This window comes from Schistocerca piceifrons, chromosome 5 (assembly GCF_021461385.2).
Source record: "Schistocerca piceifrons isolate TAMUIC-IGC-003096 chromosome 5, iqSchPice1.1, whole genome shotgun sequence".
In the NCBI taxonomy this organism is placed as follows: Eukaryota; Metazoa; Arthropoda; class Insecta; order Orthoptera; family Acrididae; genus Schistocerca; species Schistocerca piceifrons.
In genome coordinates this window covers 466,450,475-466,468,411 of record NC_060142.1, presented here as the reverse complement: position 1 = coordinate 466,468,411, position 17,937 = coordinate 466,450,475, and the positions used below count along the sequence as shown (strand labels likewise).

At 42.3% G+C, this 17,937-nt stretch overlaps 1 protein-coding gene across 2 annotated transcripts in view; it reads right to left on the bottom strand.

Annotated features, from left to right (window-relative positions):
- Positions 1-14,760, bottom strand: part of LOC124797976 (pro-resilin-like) — a 41,807-nt gene extending 27,047 nt beyond the window's left edge. The window contains exons 1-3 of one of the 2 annotated variants that reach the window (XM_047261149.1): positions 14,726-14,760; positions 9,937-10,446; positions 7,972-8,456 (exon numbers count right to left, since the gene is read on the bottom strand). In XM_047261149.1, coding sequence (XP_047117105.1) covers positions 8,175-8,456; positions 9,937-10,446; positions 14,726-14,731 — 798 coding nt within the window. In that variant the 5' untranslated portion in view covers positions 14,732-14,760 and the 3' untranslated portion in view covers positions 7,972-8,174. Of the gene's footprint in view, positions 1-7,971; positions 8,457-9,936; positions 10,447-14,725 lie in introns of those variants that run through there. The other variant, XM_047261148.1, reaches the window with a different exon arrangement.
- Between the last annotated feature and the right edge of the window lie 3,177 nt (positions 14,761-17,937).

Here is a 17,937-nt window from a genome sequence, read left to right as displayed (position 1 = left end):
CCCCCTACGATTTTATGGTTTATAGTGCCACCTTCACTGATCGTTTGAAACACCTGGAGGCGTTTCTGGGGCGTCTTAGGGAGGCAGGGTTCACCATCCAGAGTTACGTGGGCATGTCCGCAGATATCGGTTTTAGGCCATATAGTTTTCACGGGGGGTTTCAGGATCAATCAGGAGCGCACTTGGTATTTGGATAGATTCCCTGCACCCAGAAATAAGAAGGCTGTAGCTAGGTTTATTGGTATGGCAAGTTTTATCGTAAGTTTGTTCCAAATTTTACTTTGTCATCTCGGCCCCTTAATGACCACTGTAAGAACAGAGTTGATTTCCACTGGGACGAGAGTCACAGGTATCCTTGTATACAGTTAAAGAGGCCCTTAGTAATCCCCCAGTTTTGGCTACTCCCGTTTCCAGCTCCTGTTTGTTGTCCAAATGGATACTTCCACATGTTTGATAGTGACCGTTCTTCTCCAAGAACAAAACGTGGAGCGGTATCCAAAGTTTACACGTGTTATCTCCTGAAATTTAATGTTCCGTTTACGAATGGGAGGAAATGCTTGTTCTCTTTGCCCTTGAGAAATTTGCGTTTTATCTTCAGCACAGGGAATTTCTTCTAGAAACTGGTAGCTGGGCCCTGATTTACGTTCTGACATGTCCCCTGGAGACTGGGCGAATAGTACGCTGGGCAGATTTCCACCTTTCGTTTGAACGTCAGGCATATTAAGGGCCCAGATAATCATGTGGCGGATGCCTTACGCCTTATGTCACCAGCAGCAGGGAGGCGGAGGAGGAGGGGCGGGTTCTTCTGTGGACTGGACAACAGGGTTGTTGACACAGGTCCCTGAAATCTTTACTAATCTGAAAGGGAAGCGGCATCTTGATCCTAGAAGTGCCGGGGTTAAATAGAGGTTATTACAAGCGGAACAGGTCTCTGTATATAGTCTGCACACAGACCTATTTTGTTATAGTCAACATGACGAGCGTGAGCCTATAATTTGTGTGCCCATAGAACTTGTTGATCCAGTATTCTGTTGCTTTCACGACACCGTGGTACAGGGCCACTTGGGTTTACACATAACAATTGTTAAGGTAAATGAACTTGTTACTTGGCCCACCATTCACAAGAATTTTCCGATATGTGTGGGCGAGTGTGAAAGCTGCAAGAGGACTAAGCCCAATTCTAACTCACGAAAGAGGCTTTTGCAGTCAACCAGGGAGGATTTTCCTTCGGAGAAACTTTTTATTGATTATACCTCTTGGTGGTTTTGGACGCCACTTCCCATTTTTGCTGGTTGATTCCCAGCAGCGGGGTTACAGCTCTTTCGACCATTCGCCATCTTCTAAATATTTGCTCTACATTCGCCGCACCTACGACTCCTGCTTTCACTTCCAAACTGTTTAATTTTTTTTTTGGGGGGGGGGTATTATTTCAACCATATCACCCCCAGTCCGTACTATCCGCTACCATCCTTTGCGAAGTGAGTAAATCATATCTGAAGGCAGCACTGATCTCAAAGGAAGTCTGATTTTTCGATTTCCCGGCTCAATTTCACGTGCGAAACGCCTCACCATGAGTCTCTTAAAGCTTTCCAAGACTCGTATTTGCTTATCAGGTTAATTCCCATTTAGTTAACATATATTAATGATCTTCTTCCAGAGCAGGTTAGTCCAGAAATTATTCGTCGCAATTGGAGGAGGGCGAGAAGCAGTATAAATCACGTCCATCATGAGTTCGAAAGGTCATAAGGACCTTAAAGGTAAAGTAAGCTGCTGAAGTTTTGTGGGCAGCCCCAGCGTTGCCTTAAAAGGGAGGGGGAGGCACAGGCTACACTAGTAAATTGGCTCTGCGGCTCTTTGGTCCCTGTGAGATCAAGCAGAAAATTAATTCTGTTAAGCTTCTTTTGCATAATAGCTGCACAAGTAAATTGTTATGAGTTTACGCCAAGTCAAGGTAATCAGTTGTATCAAAAAAATAAAAAAAGGGGGGTTGCAGGCAGGGGGCGGACCGCTCATTTTCTAGTTTGGTAGGGTAGGCTGAGCCATTTAGGCTCCGTTTCCTTTTCCAAACTGCCCATTCCGTTCGCATTAGCCGCGATATGGAACACACTTTATGTTGGGGGTGAAGTGGTGGTCTCGCTGTCGAGGAACTTGCTGAGGGTACTACGTTTCCCCGATTAAGACCTGCCTGCGTCTCATGGTGCCGCCACCGCCTGGCAACACAACGACTATTGTATCTTTCACCCGAAATATATGAATCTACGTAATTGCCATTACTATCAATTACTATAAGACGTCCACTTGGCTCCATGAACCTGTCGCCCTGCTAATCGACAGTCAACAACATCGCAACCAGTAACTGGGTACCTTATCTCACCCTCCATCGTGACGAACTGCAACAGTGTCTTCATATTGTGTACAGATGGTGACTAGTAAACTCGTTTAATTGTTAGTTTCACGCAGATACCTGGCTTCTTATTTCTTAAACCACAAAGGTTCTTTACACTGATTAATATTCAATTTATTTTCATTCATATTACTGGTACTACATTTTTACACGCCAATTCTTTTCCTCTGTACATTACTGCCCATAAATAAGTACTGGAATATTCTCTTTCTTTACAATATGCCTTCATTTGTTTCAGGATAATTGTCACGCAAAAATTATAGAAAATATAAGAGTGACAGAATATGAGGAGCACTAAAAATAACCTTCACAGTGATATTTTCAGATTAAAAACTACTTTCATAACCCAGTGACTCTTCCTTTTTAGAAAATGGACATCCTGTGCTTCATAAAATTACGGATAGGTGGAGGAACGCGGAAATACAGACTCATATTGCACACTGTGGTTTGGAATATGCGTTCAATTGATTTGATTAAAAGGAGTTATATCTTACTTTCCACAAAGAAGAAAACCACTTGACAGCTGCTGCAAGAAGTCTATAAAAACATAGATGTTCTAATAAATTTTGCAATCAGCAACACAATCCCGAAATTAAGCCTCTGGCTGACGTAAAACTCTGTAGTATTGTTGACGTTACATAAATACTTTCAATTTTCGTTCGTTTTTACTGATTCTGATGAATTGTTTTTCATTTTTAGATCATACTGCACAAAGCAGCTTACTAAAATGTCCTGTATTTGTTCAAGCCATTCATTTCAAATCACCAGGTAGGGGCCTGTGTACAAAGGAATTTATATGATCGTCACTTTCAGTTTATTAAATCATCATTATTACGCTTCGCGTTTTTTCTTAACTTCAGCATTGTTGTTAGCACTACCTTGGCTGTTGTTTCTGTTCAGAATACTCAGAGTTTTATTAACATCTGTTCTCATTGCAACACAGAACTAGTTGTAAATATACACTGATCAGCTGTCGATATAAACCTGTCCAGAAAATAGCAGCGTCATCTGGCGAGGAATGACTGCTAGTCAGACACGAACGATTTATGTAGTTTCAATGAGCGTGCTGTTCGTGTATAGAATGGGAAAATTGGGCGGTCTACCTGAGCTTGACTGAGGGCAGATCGAAATTTGGAACTTTGTGGTTAGGTCTTATGGGACCAAACTGCTGAGGTCATAGGTCGCTAAGCTTACACACTACTAAATCTAACTTAAACTATCTAACGCTATGGACACACCCATGCCCGAGGGAGAACTCGAACCTCCGACGAGGGAAACCGCGCGGACCGTGACGGCCCAGCTTGACTTGTCGGGTGTTCGAGGAATGCTATTGTGTGTGTCTTCAACACGTGGCGAAACCAAGGTCAAACCACGTCTAGACGTCGTGGGGTTAGGTGGCCACACGTCATTACAGTTATCGGTCGTTGTAGGCTGATTAGACTGTTAAAGCAGGACACCCGGCGAACTGTGGAGGAACTAACATCAGACGTTAATGCTGGGCGAAGTGCAAGTGTGTGGGAACACTCACTGCACAGAATACTCTTAGTGATGGGCCTCCGCAGCCAACGACGCATGAAGGAGCCAATGTTAACACCACGACATCGACAACTACGACTGAAATGCGGGCGTGCCTGTCGGCACTAAAAGTAGGCGCAGTGGTGGAACGTTGCATGACCTGAATAATCCCGATACCTTCAACATCATGACGATGGGAAGTCGCGAATCCATCGTCATCCAGGGAAACAGCTTCTTGACACCTGTGTTCCTAGGCGGAGACAAGGTTGCGTGGCTCCATCATCCTCTGGGAGACATTCACGTGGGTATCCAATGGCTCCAGTGGAGCTTGTGCAGTGCACCTTAACACTGAGGGGGTATCGTATACAGGTTGGAGACCTCGGCGACCGTAGCGGTCGCGCGGTTCCAGACTGTTGCGCGTAGAACCGCTCGGCCACTTCGGCCGGCTATGACGATCATGTTTCCGGTCGGTAGTGGCATTTTTCAGCAATATATGTAAGATGTCACATGACCAGGAGTGTGATTGAGTGGTTTGAGGAACACAGGGGCGAGTTTCAATTGAAGTGCTGGTCCACCGTCCCGCCAGAAGTGAAAACGATCGAACACAACTGGGATGTGACTGAGTGTGGCGTCAGACTCATCGCCCCCTCCCAATAATTTACGGGAATTTTCAGTAATTAAGTGACTTGTGTATGCATTTGTGGTGCCAGATCCCACCTTCAGCCTACCAAGACCTCATTGCTCCCATGCTACGGTGCGTCGACCCTGTTATCCGTAGTAAAGGTGGAAATATACTACCGGCCATTAAAATACTACACCACGAAGAAGTGCAGATGATAAACGGGTATTCATTGAACTAGAACTGACATGTGATTACATTTTCACGCAATTTGGGTGCATAGATCCTGAGAAATCAGTACCCAGAACAACCACCTCTAGCCGCAATAACAGCCTTGATACGCCTGGGCATTGAGTCAAACAGAGCTTGGATGGCGTGTGCAGGTACAGCTGCCCATGCAGCTTCAACATGATACCACGGTTCATCAAGAGTAGTGACTGGCGTATTGTGACGAGCTATTTGCTCGGCTACCATTGACCAGACAATTGATGAGAGATCTGGAGAATGTTCTGGCTAGGGTAGCAATCGAACATCTTCTGTATCCAGAAAGGCCCGCATAGGACATGCAACATGCGGTTGTGCATTATCCTGCTGAATGTGGGGTTACGCAGGGATCGAATGAAGGGTAGAGCCATGGGTCGTAGCACATCTGAAATGTAACGCCCACTATTCAAAGTGCCGTCAGTGGGAACAAGAGGTGACCGAGACGTGTAACCAATGGCACCCCATACCATAACGCCGGGTGATACGCCAGTATGACGATGACGAATACACGCTCCCAATGTGCGTTCACCGCGATGTTGCCAAACACGGATGCGACGAACATGATGCTATAAACAGAACCTGGATTGATCCGAAAAAATGACGTTTTGCCATTCGTGCACCCAGGTTCGTCATTGAGTACCCCATCGCAGGCGCTCCTGTCTGATGCAGCGTCCTTAAGGGTAGCCGCAGCCATGGTCTCCGAGCTGACAGTCCATGCTGCTGCAAACGTCGTCGAACTGTTCGTGCAGATGGTTGTTGTCTTGCAAACGTCCCCATCTGTTGACTAAGGGATCGAGACGTTGCTGCACGATCCGTTACAGCCATGCGGATAAGATGCCTGTCACTCGACTGCTAGTAATAAGAGGCCGTTGGGCTCCAGCTCGGCGTTCCGTATTACCCTTCTGAACCCACCGATTCCATATTCTGCTAATAGTCATTGTATCTCGACCAACGCGATCAGCAATGTCGCGATACGATAAACCGCAATCGCGATAAGATAGAATACGACCTTTATGAAAGTCGGAACCGTGATGGTACATATTTCTCCTCCTTACACGAGGCATCACAACAATGTTTCACCAGGCAACGCCGGTCAACTGCTGTTTGTGTATGAGAAATCGGTTGGAAACTTTCCACATGTCAGCACGTTGTAGGTGTCACCACCGGCGCCAACCTTGTGTGAATGCTCTGAAAAGCTAATCATTTGCATATGACAGCATCTTCTTCCTGTCGGTTAAATTTCGAGTCTGCAGCACGTCATCTTCGTGGTGTAGCAATTTTTGTGGCCAGTAGTCTACTAGCTATTAGGTAGGTCGTCGTAATATTCTACCTGATAGTTCTACCTGATAGCTGTGTTCCTTTGGTTTCTTAGTTTCAGGAGTATGAAAGCGAATTGAATATTAAAAACCGGAAATAAAACCAAAATCATTCAAAAATGCACCATTTCCTTAGCAAAATTGCACTCCATTCAATAAAATAGTGCAAATGTGCATAATATATCGTCATAACCCTACATTTGGTAAATAAATATTGGCTCACTGAGGACCCTACTCTGGAAGAAAAAGTTCTTTCAAATTTTACGAAGCATCATGGTAATTTCAACGATTGTTTTCGCAGCTCCAAATGTTAGACATTGTTTCTGAACAACTCAGGAATATCGCAGACTGTACCATCTTGTATTCAAACAGTTTGATGTACTGAATTAAAGGCGAAATGTTACACTCAACCAGCTCTACTTCATCAACATACGTGGCGTGATTATAGAAAAATGTTTATTTTCGCTTTCTCACGACTCCAGTCATTTTACAGACATTTGTGACCTCAGATACTCATTAAAGGAATCAATTCATAGCCAGTTGCAAAACTTGTCTAACAAAGAACTGTTATTGACAATGTACACTTGCAAGTATGCTGTTTAGGTTTTTATGTTTGTAATGCCACGTAGCACTCTGTATGAAAATCACTGACTATGCTGTATGCAGTGTGTGGCTGGTTGGTCTCATTGTTGGAATATTCGCTTGTGCATTGTTGGGTAGTTGGATGTGAACAGCACCTAGCGTTGGGCAGTTGGAGGTGAGAAGCCAGCAGTTCTGGATGTGGGGAGAGAGATGGCAGAATTTTGAGAGCGGACGATCTGGACGTGTGTCCATCAGAAAGGGTAAATTTGTAATACTGGATATCACAAACTGATATATATATATATATATATATATATATATATATATATATATATATATATATATATATATATATGTTGACTTTTGAACATTATTAAGGTAAATACATTGTTGGTTCTCTATCAAAATCTTTCATTTGCTGACTATGCCTATCAGTAGTTAGTGCCTTTCGTAGTTAGAATCTTTTATTTAGCTGGCAGTATTGGCGCTCGATGTACTGCAGTAGTTCGAGTAAGGTTGATTTTTGTGAGGTAAGCGATTCATGAAAGGCAAATGTTATTGTTAGTCAGGGACATTCTTTTGTAGGGATTATTGAAACTCAGATTGCATTGCGCTGAAATATTGTGTGTCACTTTAGTGACGATCAGAATAAGTAAAGAGAAAACTGTCTGAGTACGTTGAGTTTTGCTCCGCTGTTTGTAAATCAAATAATGTAGGAGGCTTACCAGCACAATAATTCATAATTTTTCCAAGGGGACGTTCCACGCTGTATTTTGACGTCGTGAGTTTGTGCAATACTTACAGCAAGAACTGAAAAATTGTGGAAGCGATCATTACGCTAGCCATCTTCAACAGAAATCAGCACCAACTGATTGTAAAGGAAAGTGCATTGAACTTAGAAAATAGATGATGTCATTTCATTTATGTTATTATATGAGATAAAAACATTTCTAACATACTGTCATCTGCATGGCTGTATTGTATCAAATCCTCATTCTTGGATTTCCATAATAGTTACAAATATTTCCCATGAAATTTTCCAGAATTTTTTTTCAGTGAAGACCAACCGACGTCCAAAATCTTTAGTACACATGCATAAAGCCTTCATATCTAAGGGAGTATATCAAAGGGCAAATGAAAACTTTCTGCATGAACTGGTTTTCATTTTTGTGCTGTTACTTTTTGCTATAAAATATATATTCTGTGAATGTAAGTGCAGATATTAAAAGCATATGATGGTGTACAAGGTGCAGAGAAAACTGAGATCAGAATAAGTGGCTTTTAGAACAATTTATTCATTTTCATACACAAAATAGAAAACGTACTGAGCTCTAATGGAAAGACACACATCAAACATCCATTCTGTGATTTCAAATTTAACATTCATCCTTTATAAATAGTAATCAGTTTTGTGCATTGTACATTAGGTGGCAGCATCGTTTAGTTTCATCATTCTGAACAGTTCAGTAGTTGGTCAGTAGTGGTATCCACCGTTTCCAGCTCCAGCTCCGGCGCGCCCTCTGGCGTAGCCATATCCGCCGGCGGAGTAGGCGGTGAGTCCGGTGTCCTGGTACTCTACGGTGGGCCTGTAGCCGCCCTCATCCGCCTGGTAGGAGACGATCTGCTTGCGGCCGTCAGGCAGCAGCACACGGTACTGGCCCTGGGCGCTCTCCCCCTGCTTGGACTCCTCTTGTCCAAAGTCACTCAGCGTCTCGCCGTCCTGCACCGAGTAGCTGAACTCGTAGTTGGCAGGCTCCTGGTGGGAAAAAATAGTTTTGCTTTAGTGCTTTTCCACTTTAACAGCTGATTAACAGGTATTTTTTTTAATTCATTGAATTGTTTAACGTTTGAAATCAAGTATTCTGACATGGCTACAATAATTAATAACGATTCAAACGGCTTTTCAATAAATTTAAAGTAATCATCATTTCTGCAGCATTTCCTACAGACGACAGTAACCTAAAATAAATTTTCGTTGAATGGAAGAGCAAATCGATTACTAACTCCGACAAAGGGAGGTATAAAAAATGGCTCTTAGCTCTATGGGACTCAACTTCAGAGGTCATTAGTCCCCTAGAACTTAGAACTAGTTAAACCTAACGAACCTAAGGACATCACATACACCCGTGCCCGAGGCACCGTAGCGGTCTTGCGGTTCCTGACTGCAGCGCCTAGAACAGCACGACCACTTCGGCCGGCAAAGGGAGGTATACATGAACATAAATCAACAAATATTTATTCTAAGTATGTATGGTGCTGAATATATGTTTCCGCCACTCTAGGTGTCGATCTTAGTACACCATCTTTAATTTTTTAACTTCTACATTGATGCACCTGAACATAACCCAGTTTTGTTCTGTTTATTGTGTAGATGGAAATTTGAAAGACAAGTGAAATATCTTTTTTAAAAAATAGTCAAAAAGTCGTTTAAAATACATGATATGTGGTTAGGATTTCTATTCACAAAGGTGCACTATACATTGCGTATTCCACTGACTGCAAAATCTTCCCTTTTTAAGTATTGGCTTCATTAGAAAGTGAATATTTTTACTGAATGAGAATCTGAAGAAGTGAATGTTTAGGAAGAGAATATTTAGAAAATTAACATTTCATTGAAGATCAATGAGGAGATATTTATGAATGTGAAAGATAGCAAAGCTAATGGTTTCATACTGAAATGTTTAGGAAGTCTGTGTTTCATTGAAGATCAGTGAGATTATATTTGTGAATGTGAAACAAAGCGATATAAATCGTTCCATACTGAAATATTAACAAGAAATCCCTCAGCCAACAAGTTTTATGATTTTACTCTCCAATAACACATCGAGAGGTTTTGTAAATAGTTATTATGTGAGATAGAGCACCTGCTTTGAAGAGACTTGGAGGTGACCACAACAATTTCCTATCACTCATATGCTGATAGAAGTTTTATGCTAAACAGGAAGAAAGTTACGAAGAAATTTTAAATTTACCTAACTACAATATCAATAAGTAGCTAGTAATGTAATACATAACATTAATTTTTATCATTAACTGATTAAATAACTGTTTTATCAGTTGATGACAAAAATGAATGTCATGTATTACTTTACTAGCTACTTATTGACATTGTAGCTACGTAAATTTAAAATTTCATCATAACTTTCTTCCTGTTCAGCATATAACTTCTATCAATATATGGGACATAGGACCATTTACAAATTGCAGACTATATGGCAAATAGAGGAGAATCTTACGGCAAGTGGATCTTCCTGGGCTCCAGCGCGACCGTAGCCATATCCGGGCACTCCATACACTGGAGAAAGGCCACCAGCGTTACCAGAGGGCGCACCGTACTGAGTGGAGAGCGCGTCACCAGAGTAAGAAGGGGCGCCGTACTGTGTGGACAGGCCGAGTCCGCCGAAGCCAGCGGCACGGCCAGCCGCCGAAGGAGCGCCATAGCGAGTGGAGAGACCACCGCCGATCCTCCTGCCTGTTCCAAACCTCCTGGAGGAGGCGCTTCCAAAGCTGGAGGAGACGCGAGCTGCTGGACCCTGGCTGGAAGCGCCTGAGCGACCGAAAGCGGCGCCTGTCAGCGCAGGAGCTCCGTACTGAGTGCTGAGATCGTTGGCTGCTGGGGCGCCGTACTGAGAGCTGAGAGAGGAGGCCGAGGGAGGTCCGTACTCAGAGCTGGGAGGCAGGTACGACCGGTCGACTGGCGGCTCGGCGACGACGCACAGAGCGAGCGCTGACAGGACGACGTACACCTGTCAAAAGACAAAGTTGGTTTGTATGTCATATGTCGTTACAACCGTCTACTGCAACTGTAATGTTAGAATTTTATGCAAAAAGTGAAGCGCAGGAAACATGTTCTGTTAAAGGGAGCCTGTGTATTAATAGTGATTTACATGGTATGTGTTCATGTCTACATCTACATCCATATTTATACTGCACAAGCCACCCAACGGTGTGTGGCGGAGGGCACTTTACGTTCCACTGTCATTACTTCCATTTCCTATTCCAGTCGCGTATGGTTCGCGGGAAGAACGACTTCCATATTCAGGGATGCTGCAACGGCCTTACGATCACTGATTCCCTGTTCTGCGCTTACAGAGTCGAAATGTTCGGGTCTGTCTGTTATCAGTAGGTCTAAGATGTTATCTCCTTGAGTCGGTTCCCTGTGTAATTGCTCGAGGTAATTTTCGGATAATGCACTCAGTATAATGTCACTTGATGCTCTGTCCCTCCCACCTGTCCTAAACTTCTGAGTGTCCCAGTCTTTGTTCTGCCAATAATGCTACTGAGTCGGGAGGTCAGTAAAAGGACCCATTCTGTACTTGCCCGAGGCCATAACGTAATAAACCACCCAGTCCACGCCACACAACCCCTGCTACCCTGTAGCCGCCTGCTGTGTGTAATGGACTCCTCACCTATCCAGCGGAACGCGAAACCCCACCACCCTATGGCGCAAGTCGAGGAATCCGCAGCCCACACGGTCGTAGAACCGTCTCAGCCTCTGATTCAGACCCTCCACTCGGCTCTGTACCAAAGATCCGCAGTCAGTCCTGTCGACAATTATCATTTTAGTATTAATACAGGGGTGGCAATCCTTAAAATATAACCGGTTTTCGTTAAGCCAGAATCTTCTCATGAAATTTCTATCACCAACTTTCTCCCCAGAGTATGAATATATTTTGTTGGTCCTCACCTACACAGAAAGACATGATCATCACGATAATATAAGCTCGCACGGTAAAATTGCTGTTTGTTTTTCCAGCACGCTCTTTGGGATAGAACAGTAGAGAACTAGCTTGAAGGTCGTTCAGTGAACCTTCTGTCTGGCACTAAATTGTGAATTGCAGAGTAATAATGTAAGTGTATATGTCCAAAGTAGAGAACTTATTTGCCTAGGAACCAATAAACTAAAATCATTCTATTAACAGGTACATCATTAGTTCCCAGTGCATTACCTGCGTTGTGTTGTTTGAGAACCGCATGACAACGTTTCCCGTTGATAAGGTCCTTGCAGTCTGAAATTAATACGTTCCCTAGAGTTAAGAAGACAAATATTTTCTAGCCTTAGTCTTTTTAACCAGCAGTATAATGTTCAATCTAATGAGAGGGACGCATGGATCAAAGAAAATTCGAAAAATGAGCTTCACTTAAGTGACTATCAAAATTAGGAAGGGCATATGTTAGTAAAGTAATAGCAATCGTTGGCGGATCATTTTCACTTCAAACTGAGTGTTGTGTTTATAAAATCTTGAATTTACTTCCTTTAAAAGTCAATTACTCATTTTGTGACCACTGAGGTTTTAACTTCTGGTAAATTACAGAACGACAACGAGAAAAAATTTTCTGAAGTTTCGTCTGTAAAGAAACAGAGTCTTACTGCAGTTGTCTGTGATCGACTTGAAACTAGCATGAGAAAATAAAGAGGAAATGCCGATATAGAGTGGAAGAATGTTATATTATTACAAACCCATATTGTAAGAGGGTATTTAATGTCTTTCTTCCTTTCTCTACTAGGCTATTAAAACACCATCAGTACTCTTTCCATCGTTATCAGTATTCAAGTAAGTCATAAAATATGTTGCAGTTCTAAACTTCTCGGTGTTTCTATTAACATCTTATTGCATGGATAAACTTGAGAAAAGTCTCCGTCCATGTAGCTCTATTAATTGAATTATTGTAGATAAAAGGTGTTAACCAAACGTTGATTTACATAAAAAGTACGTTATAGCGTAACGGCAGACTATCGTTTAAGGTATAACACAACTGAATGGTGCTTCCTACAATTTGTACATGATAATAAAATAGAAAAATTGAGGACTTAAGATTAATGTTTCATTAAAAATCCAACGACACAAATTGGAATGTACTCAGTTTCACGGAAAATCTGTAGCAGCACTAAATACATCTCTCTGTGCTTTACGGTAAAGGTAACTTTATACAGACTAATAGACTCAATCAAGTACGAAATCTCTGATAGTATATCAAATAATAACAGAGATTCTAACTTCGCAGTTGACTGAGTCTGTCAGTCCGTATAAAGCTAAAACTCCACATATGCAGTGCTATGGGATTTGCGTTAGCTTTGATTTTAGACTTCCGTGCAGAATCTTCTACGGACCACTATTCACTGTCTTCCAAAATAACTACACACTTACTAGTATATATAGGATGTCCCAAAAAAGAACTTTAGGTACATGTCCCTAACATCAAAACGAGAAACAAGGCTAGTAAACAAGGGCTCTAGAGTCCATACTTTAAGAGATATGAGCATTTGTTCATCTTCGATACTATAAAATACATCTCTTCTACTGTAGGCTCTTTGGTTTTGCATATTTTGGGAGGAGGTAAGGTAGTCTCGACTAAAACAAGGAAAAAAGCCCAGTAAACAAGGACTCCAAAATGCATACCTTAAAAGGTGTGATCACTTGTTCAGTAGAAGGCATGTGTTTCTCTGTAGCCTAGATGAACAAAAGTTCATAGCTCCTAAGGTATGTATATTAGAGCTTAGGTTTACTAGATATTTTTCGCTTATTTCTATACAAAGACCTGTCCCTCAAGTTTGTCGGTGTTTCTTTTTTTTTTTTTTTTTTTTTACACTCTGTAGATGGGCTAGGCGGGAATACACACACTCACACACATTTTCAGATACAGAGAGAGAAGGAGAGGGAGTGTTAACTGAATTACAGAAAGACTGGAGCTGTAATTATGATCAAAGCCATAATCTATTGATGAATCGATTGGGCAACCCATTCTGGAGTGTCGGTGAAGTGCCTGAAGGCTTGACACAGCCACGATGAAAGATGTCATAAGCCATCACAAGTTTTGTCCGTAGAATCTGCAAAATCCGTCTATTCGACCATATCACACCTACACATCCTCCGTTAGCATGTTTGCGGGCAGACAAGGTAAACCAATATCGCACCATAATTACGAAAGAATTTCTCACTTATCTAGTATCGTAGTTCCACCTGGAAGAAGCTGTCGTGCCATGGATGTCAAATTCAGTGGCCCATTCTATTTAAGAATTTGCTGAAGCACTTTCTTCCGTCAGGCACTTAACTTTTACGTAAAAAATAGCAGTTACTGTATTAATGTGTATCAAACTGCAAAGCAAATCCGTCTCCTGCCAGTTCTAATTCTTTCTCTTTTGAGTTCTCCGTGACGTCACTTTCTTTCGTCCTTCTCTTCATTATTTCATTTTATCTCCATATTCCGCACCTTCTCTGACCTCTATTGCTGTCGGTGACCTCAGTTTAAATCTTCCTGGCTGTAATCTGTCTTTGTTACTATGGTGAACTAATATAAATACTGCTTTTATATGTTATCTTTTTCCCACGATTCACGTTAAACAGGGAGGAGAAAACAGTGTTAAAAGCTTGTAATGGTAATGCGGGGAAATAATTGTTCAGAAAAAATTTCAATACATTCCGCAAATTCAAGTAGACTGCCTGAGACAGTGTGGTAAATGCGGAAATGTGAACTATGGCATCGAGCACCCTCTCTACAGACCTGATCTCTGCCAATGTGATTATCAAACCTTTGATCCCTTAAAAAAAGGCCTTCGAGGGGCGATGATTTCTGTCGGCTGAGGATGCGCGTCAAGCAGTTACAGACTTCTTCACGCAGCAGGACAGGTATACCTAACGGGTATCTTCGACCTTGTCTCAGAGTTCACGGCGTTGTTGCGTGATTGGCATACCGATTCTGGACCGCACGGCTCCCGAACGGAAGCTTTTTGATCGCCGCTTATACTTATTTCTAAGTGTTGCAGCCCTTAGCAACATAATGAATAAGTCAATTGGACTACAAATTACACAGAATTCGGAAGAATATGAAGTTCCCTAGTATTTTTAGACTCTCGGTTAAGAATTAATGCTGTATGTGGCCTTCAGAATATGAAAACGTAAACCGTGTGTGATTCGTATTAAAATTTCTGTCATGTGCTCTACGAAACCTCCCCAGGTACTGACAGTGGGAGAAGCGTATAACGATCAGTGCCTTGGCGACGGACTCTCTCCGCGGCTGTCTTACCTTCATGTTGCGTAGGAGACAGACGCTGCACTGCGAGTGAGCCCTCCAGTTCGCCGTCCGGTATTTATACGCAAGCTCCATGGACGCGCCGGCCTTCTCCAGGGGCTGGGTCCAGCTGCTCCAGTTTGAGAGGAGTGTCGGAGTCTACGCCGTTACGTCAGCGCCCTGCCCGACCTTGTTAGCTAATCTGAAGCGCCCCTATGAGTCTGTCTCATTCCAAAAGCAACGTAAGACAGCATATTGCTTCTGATTGGGCAACTCGTAATTTCCACATCTCTCTTCCCCCCTGTCGTGTTTCGAATGTCCATCAGATCTAATTTGACGTTTTATGCAGCAATCTCCGAATACCTTGTCTACATGACGTAAAAAGGAAGACCAGTAAATGCTATCATCGGCCACATTTGCACAATAGTTCTCTGTAAACGCGAAGAACTCGGCTTGTGATAGGAAAATGTAGAGGACGCTTCGCGTTGTGTGATGTAGAATTGAGTGCGCGGATAATGATGTGATTAAAAGTCTCGGAGATGAATGGGTTCCAAAGGAATTCCACTGTTAAGCGCAGAGAAGAGAGTATAAGGGGAACGAGCCGTATGGACCCGATAGAAGAAAAAATGTGTGTCGGTGTGGAAGCAAAAGGGATCCAACATTACAGTCAGAGTTTCAAAAAAATGGTTGAAATGACTCTGAACACTATGGGACAACGTCTGAGGTCATCAGTCCGCTAGAACTTAGAACTACTTAAATCTAACTAACCTAAGGACATCACAGACATCCATGCCCGAGGCAGGATTCGAACCTGCGACCGTAGTGGTTGTGCGGTTCCAGACTGAAGCGCTTAGAACCGCTCGGCCACTTGTAGTGTAACGACGTAAGTTTTGTATAAATGATTTTCTTTTGACATATGACCATGTGCAGACTTCGTCACCTACGTCAGTTACAACACACTTCAAAATTATTTAAATTCTTTTTTTTTAATTGTCTCTGAATGGTTCTTGAACTAAACTGTAATTAAAACATCATCATTTGAGTCGTATATGCGAAATTGAAGCGTCACCCATTCACCAGTGTCAGCCCAGTTTGCAGGTGAATACAAGTTTAATTTAGATTTTTGTTTATGTATTTTTGTAATATTTGTAATGACTGTGAATTGTCTAAAGTTTTGTATTTATTTTTTATGTTTCATGTACGGAGAGGGCGGCGCAACGAACGGAGACAGCTTCTTCGCTGCCGGGACCAGAGGGAAGATTGCTGGCCACTATTCATCGCGGGTCGACAGCCAAAGAGCAACAGGAGATCCTGAAACCGAGTTGTTGCGTCGTGCTTCTAAACATTGAAATTTAAGAATTTGTAATGTTTCTACAACAATGACGTCATAGAAAGTTTAATCATGTTGTAAATGTTCAGTTCTATCTTGTCAAGGCTCAGGTTCACGTCTATATGTAGGAAGATAATAAACTAGTGGATGCTACAAAAGTTTAAATACGTATTCCGTGAGTTTATTTATGAAGAATTTATTTACAAGATTATTAATTTTTGACAGCGTTCATCGCGAGTTTGATTCTTGAAAGTTTATTCAATGTGGTTCTAATATTTATTAAATCAGATCACTTGAATTAATATAATTTCTGAGGAGAAACAAACGACATCTAAATTGAAAAAGTTTGCGCAAACCAATTGGACTGAGTGACGTAATTCTGCGCATACGACTCAAATGATGATGTTTTAATTACAGTTTCGTTCAAGAACCATTCAGAGACAATTTAAAAAAAAGAATTTAAACAATTTTGAAGTGTGTTGTAACTGACGTAGGTGACGAAGTCTGCACATGGTCATATGTCAAAAGAAAATCATTTATACAAAACTTACGTCGTTACACGACACACTCCGGCCGGCCAGAGTTTCAAAATTACACTCAGAGTTTGACCGACTTTAGAAAATAAGATTTAAAGGGAGACAACATTCCCTCGAAATTATTAGAAACCAAGACAGGGAGTTTGGCAGCGTCGCAACATCATCTCTCTTTTTCGCTGACCTAGAAATCAATTTAAAGTGCAGCTATCATCACTGCACTGACAATGCAATGCAGTGCAATAAAAAATGCATTCATTTTGTCCTGGATTACATCATGGTCGTGGGGCACAATCATTCCCATGGAAATGAACATGATGAATTATCAAAATTGTTAGGGTAAGTGGCAAGTAAACGACTATTCAATCGGCGTGACATACCGTCAAATTTTCAGGAAAACACATCCATAAAAAAAACTGAGACCTGGCAGACCAAGAACAAAGCACTCGCGTTGAAAACGTTTCCAGACAGAGAAACCTTTCAATCTGTACACGGAAGAAGCACTCACAGGAGTACAAGAAAGATTCAGGAGTGGGATTAAAAGTCAGTGCTAGTTTACTAGTATCGAACATGGACCTTAATTTGCCGAAAACATTTCTTAAAGCTTGCATGCGAAGCAAAGGATAGTGTCAAAGTAATTCATGGCCCGATTATTGCCACTGACCTCTCGATTATATGCCATTAATTTTCTATGGGATTCATGTCGGGTGATCTGGGAGGCCAAATCATTCCCTCGAATTGCCTAGAATGTTCGTCAAACAAGTCGCGAACAACTGTCGCCATGTGACATTGCGCATCTTAGTCCATAAAAATTCCATCGTTGTTTGGGAACACGAATTTCATGGATGGCTGCAAATAGTCTCCAGGTAACCGAAAATGACCAGTTCCACTCAACTGTCGGTTCAATTTGACCGGAGGAGCCAGACCATTCCATGTAAACACAGCGAATACCATCAAGGAGCTTGCACAGCGCCATGTTGACAACTTCAGACCACGGCTCCATGGGTTCTGCATCACACTCGAACCCTCCTATCAGCTTTTACCAACTGTGATTTGGACTCATCTGACCGGGTACCAGGTTTAAAGTGTTCTAGGGTCCCACCTGTACGCTCACGATCCCAGGACAGGCGCTGCAGGCGATGTCGTGCTCTAAGGAAAGGCACTCGCATTAATCGTCTGCTGTCATAGCCCATAACGTCAAATTTCACCATACTGTCCTAACAGATACATTTGTCGTACATCCCACATTGATTTCTATGGTTCTTCACGCACTGTTGCTTGTCTGCTAGCACTGACAACTCTACGCAAACGCCGCTACTCTGGCTCGTTAAGTAAAGGTCGTCAGCCAAGGCATTGTTCTTGAT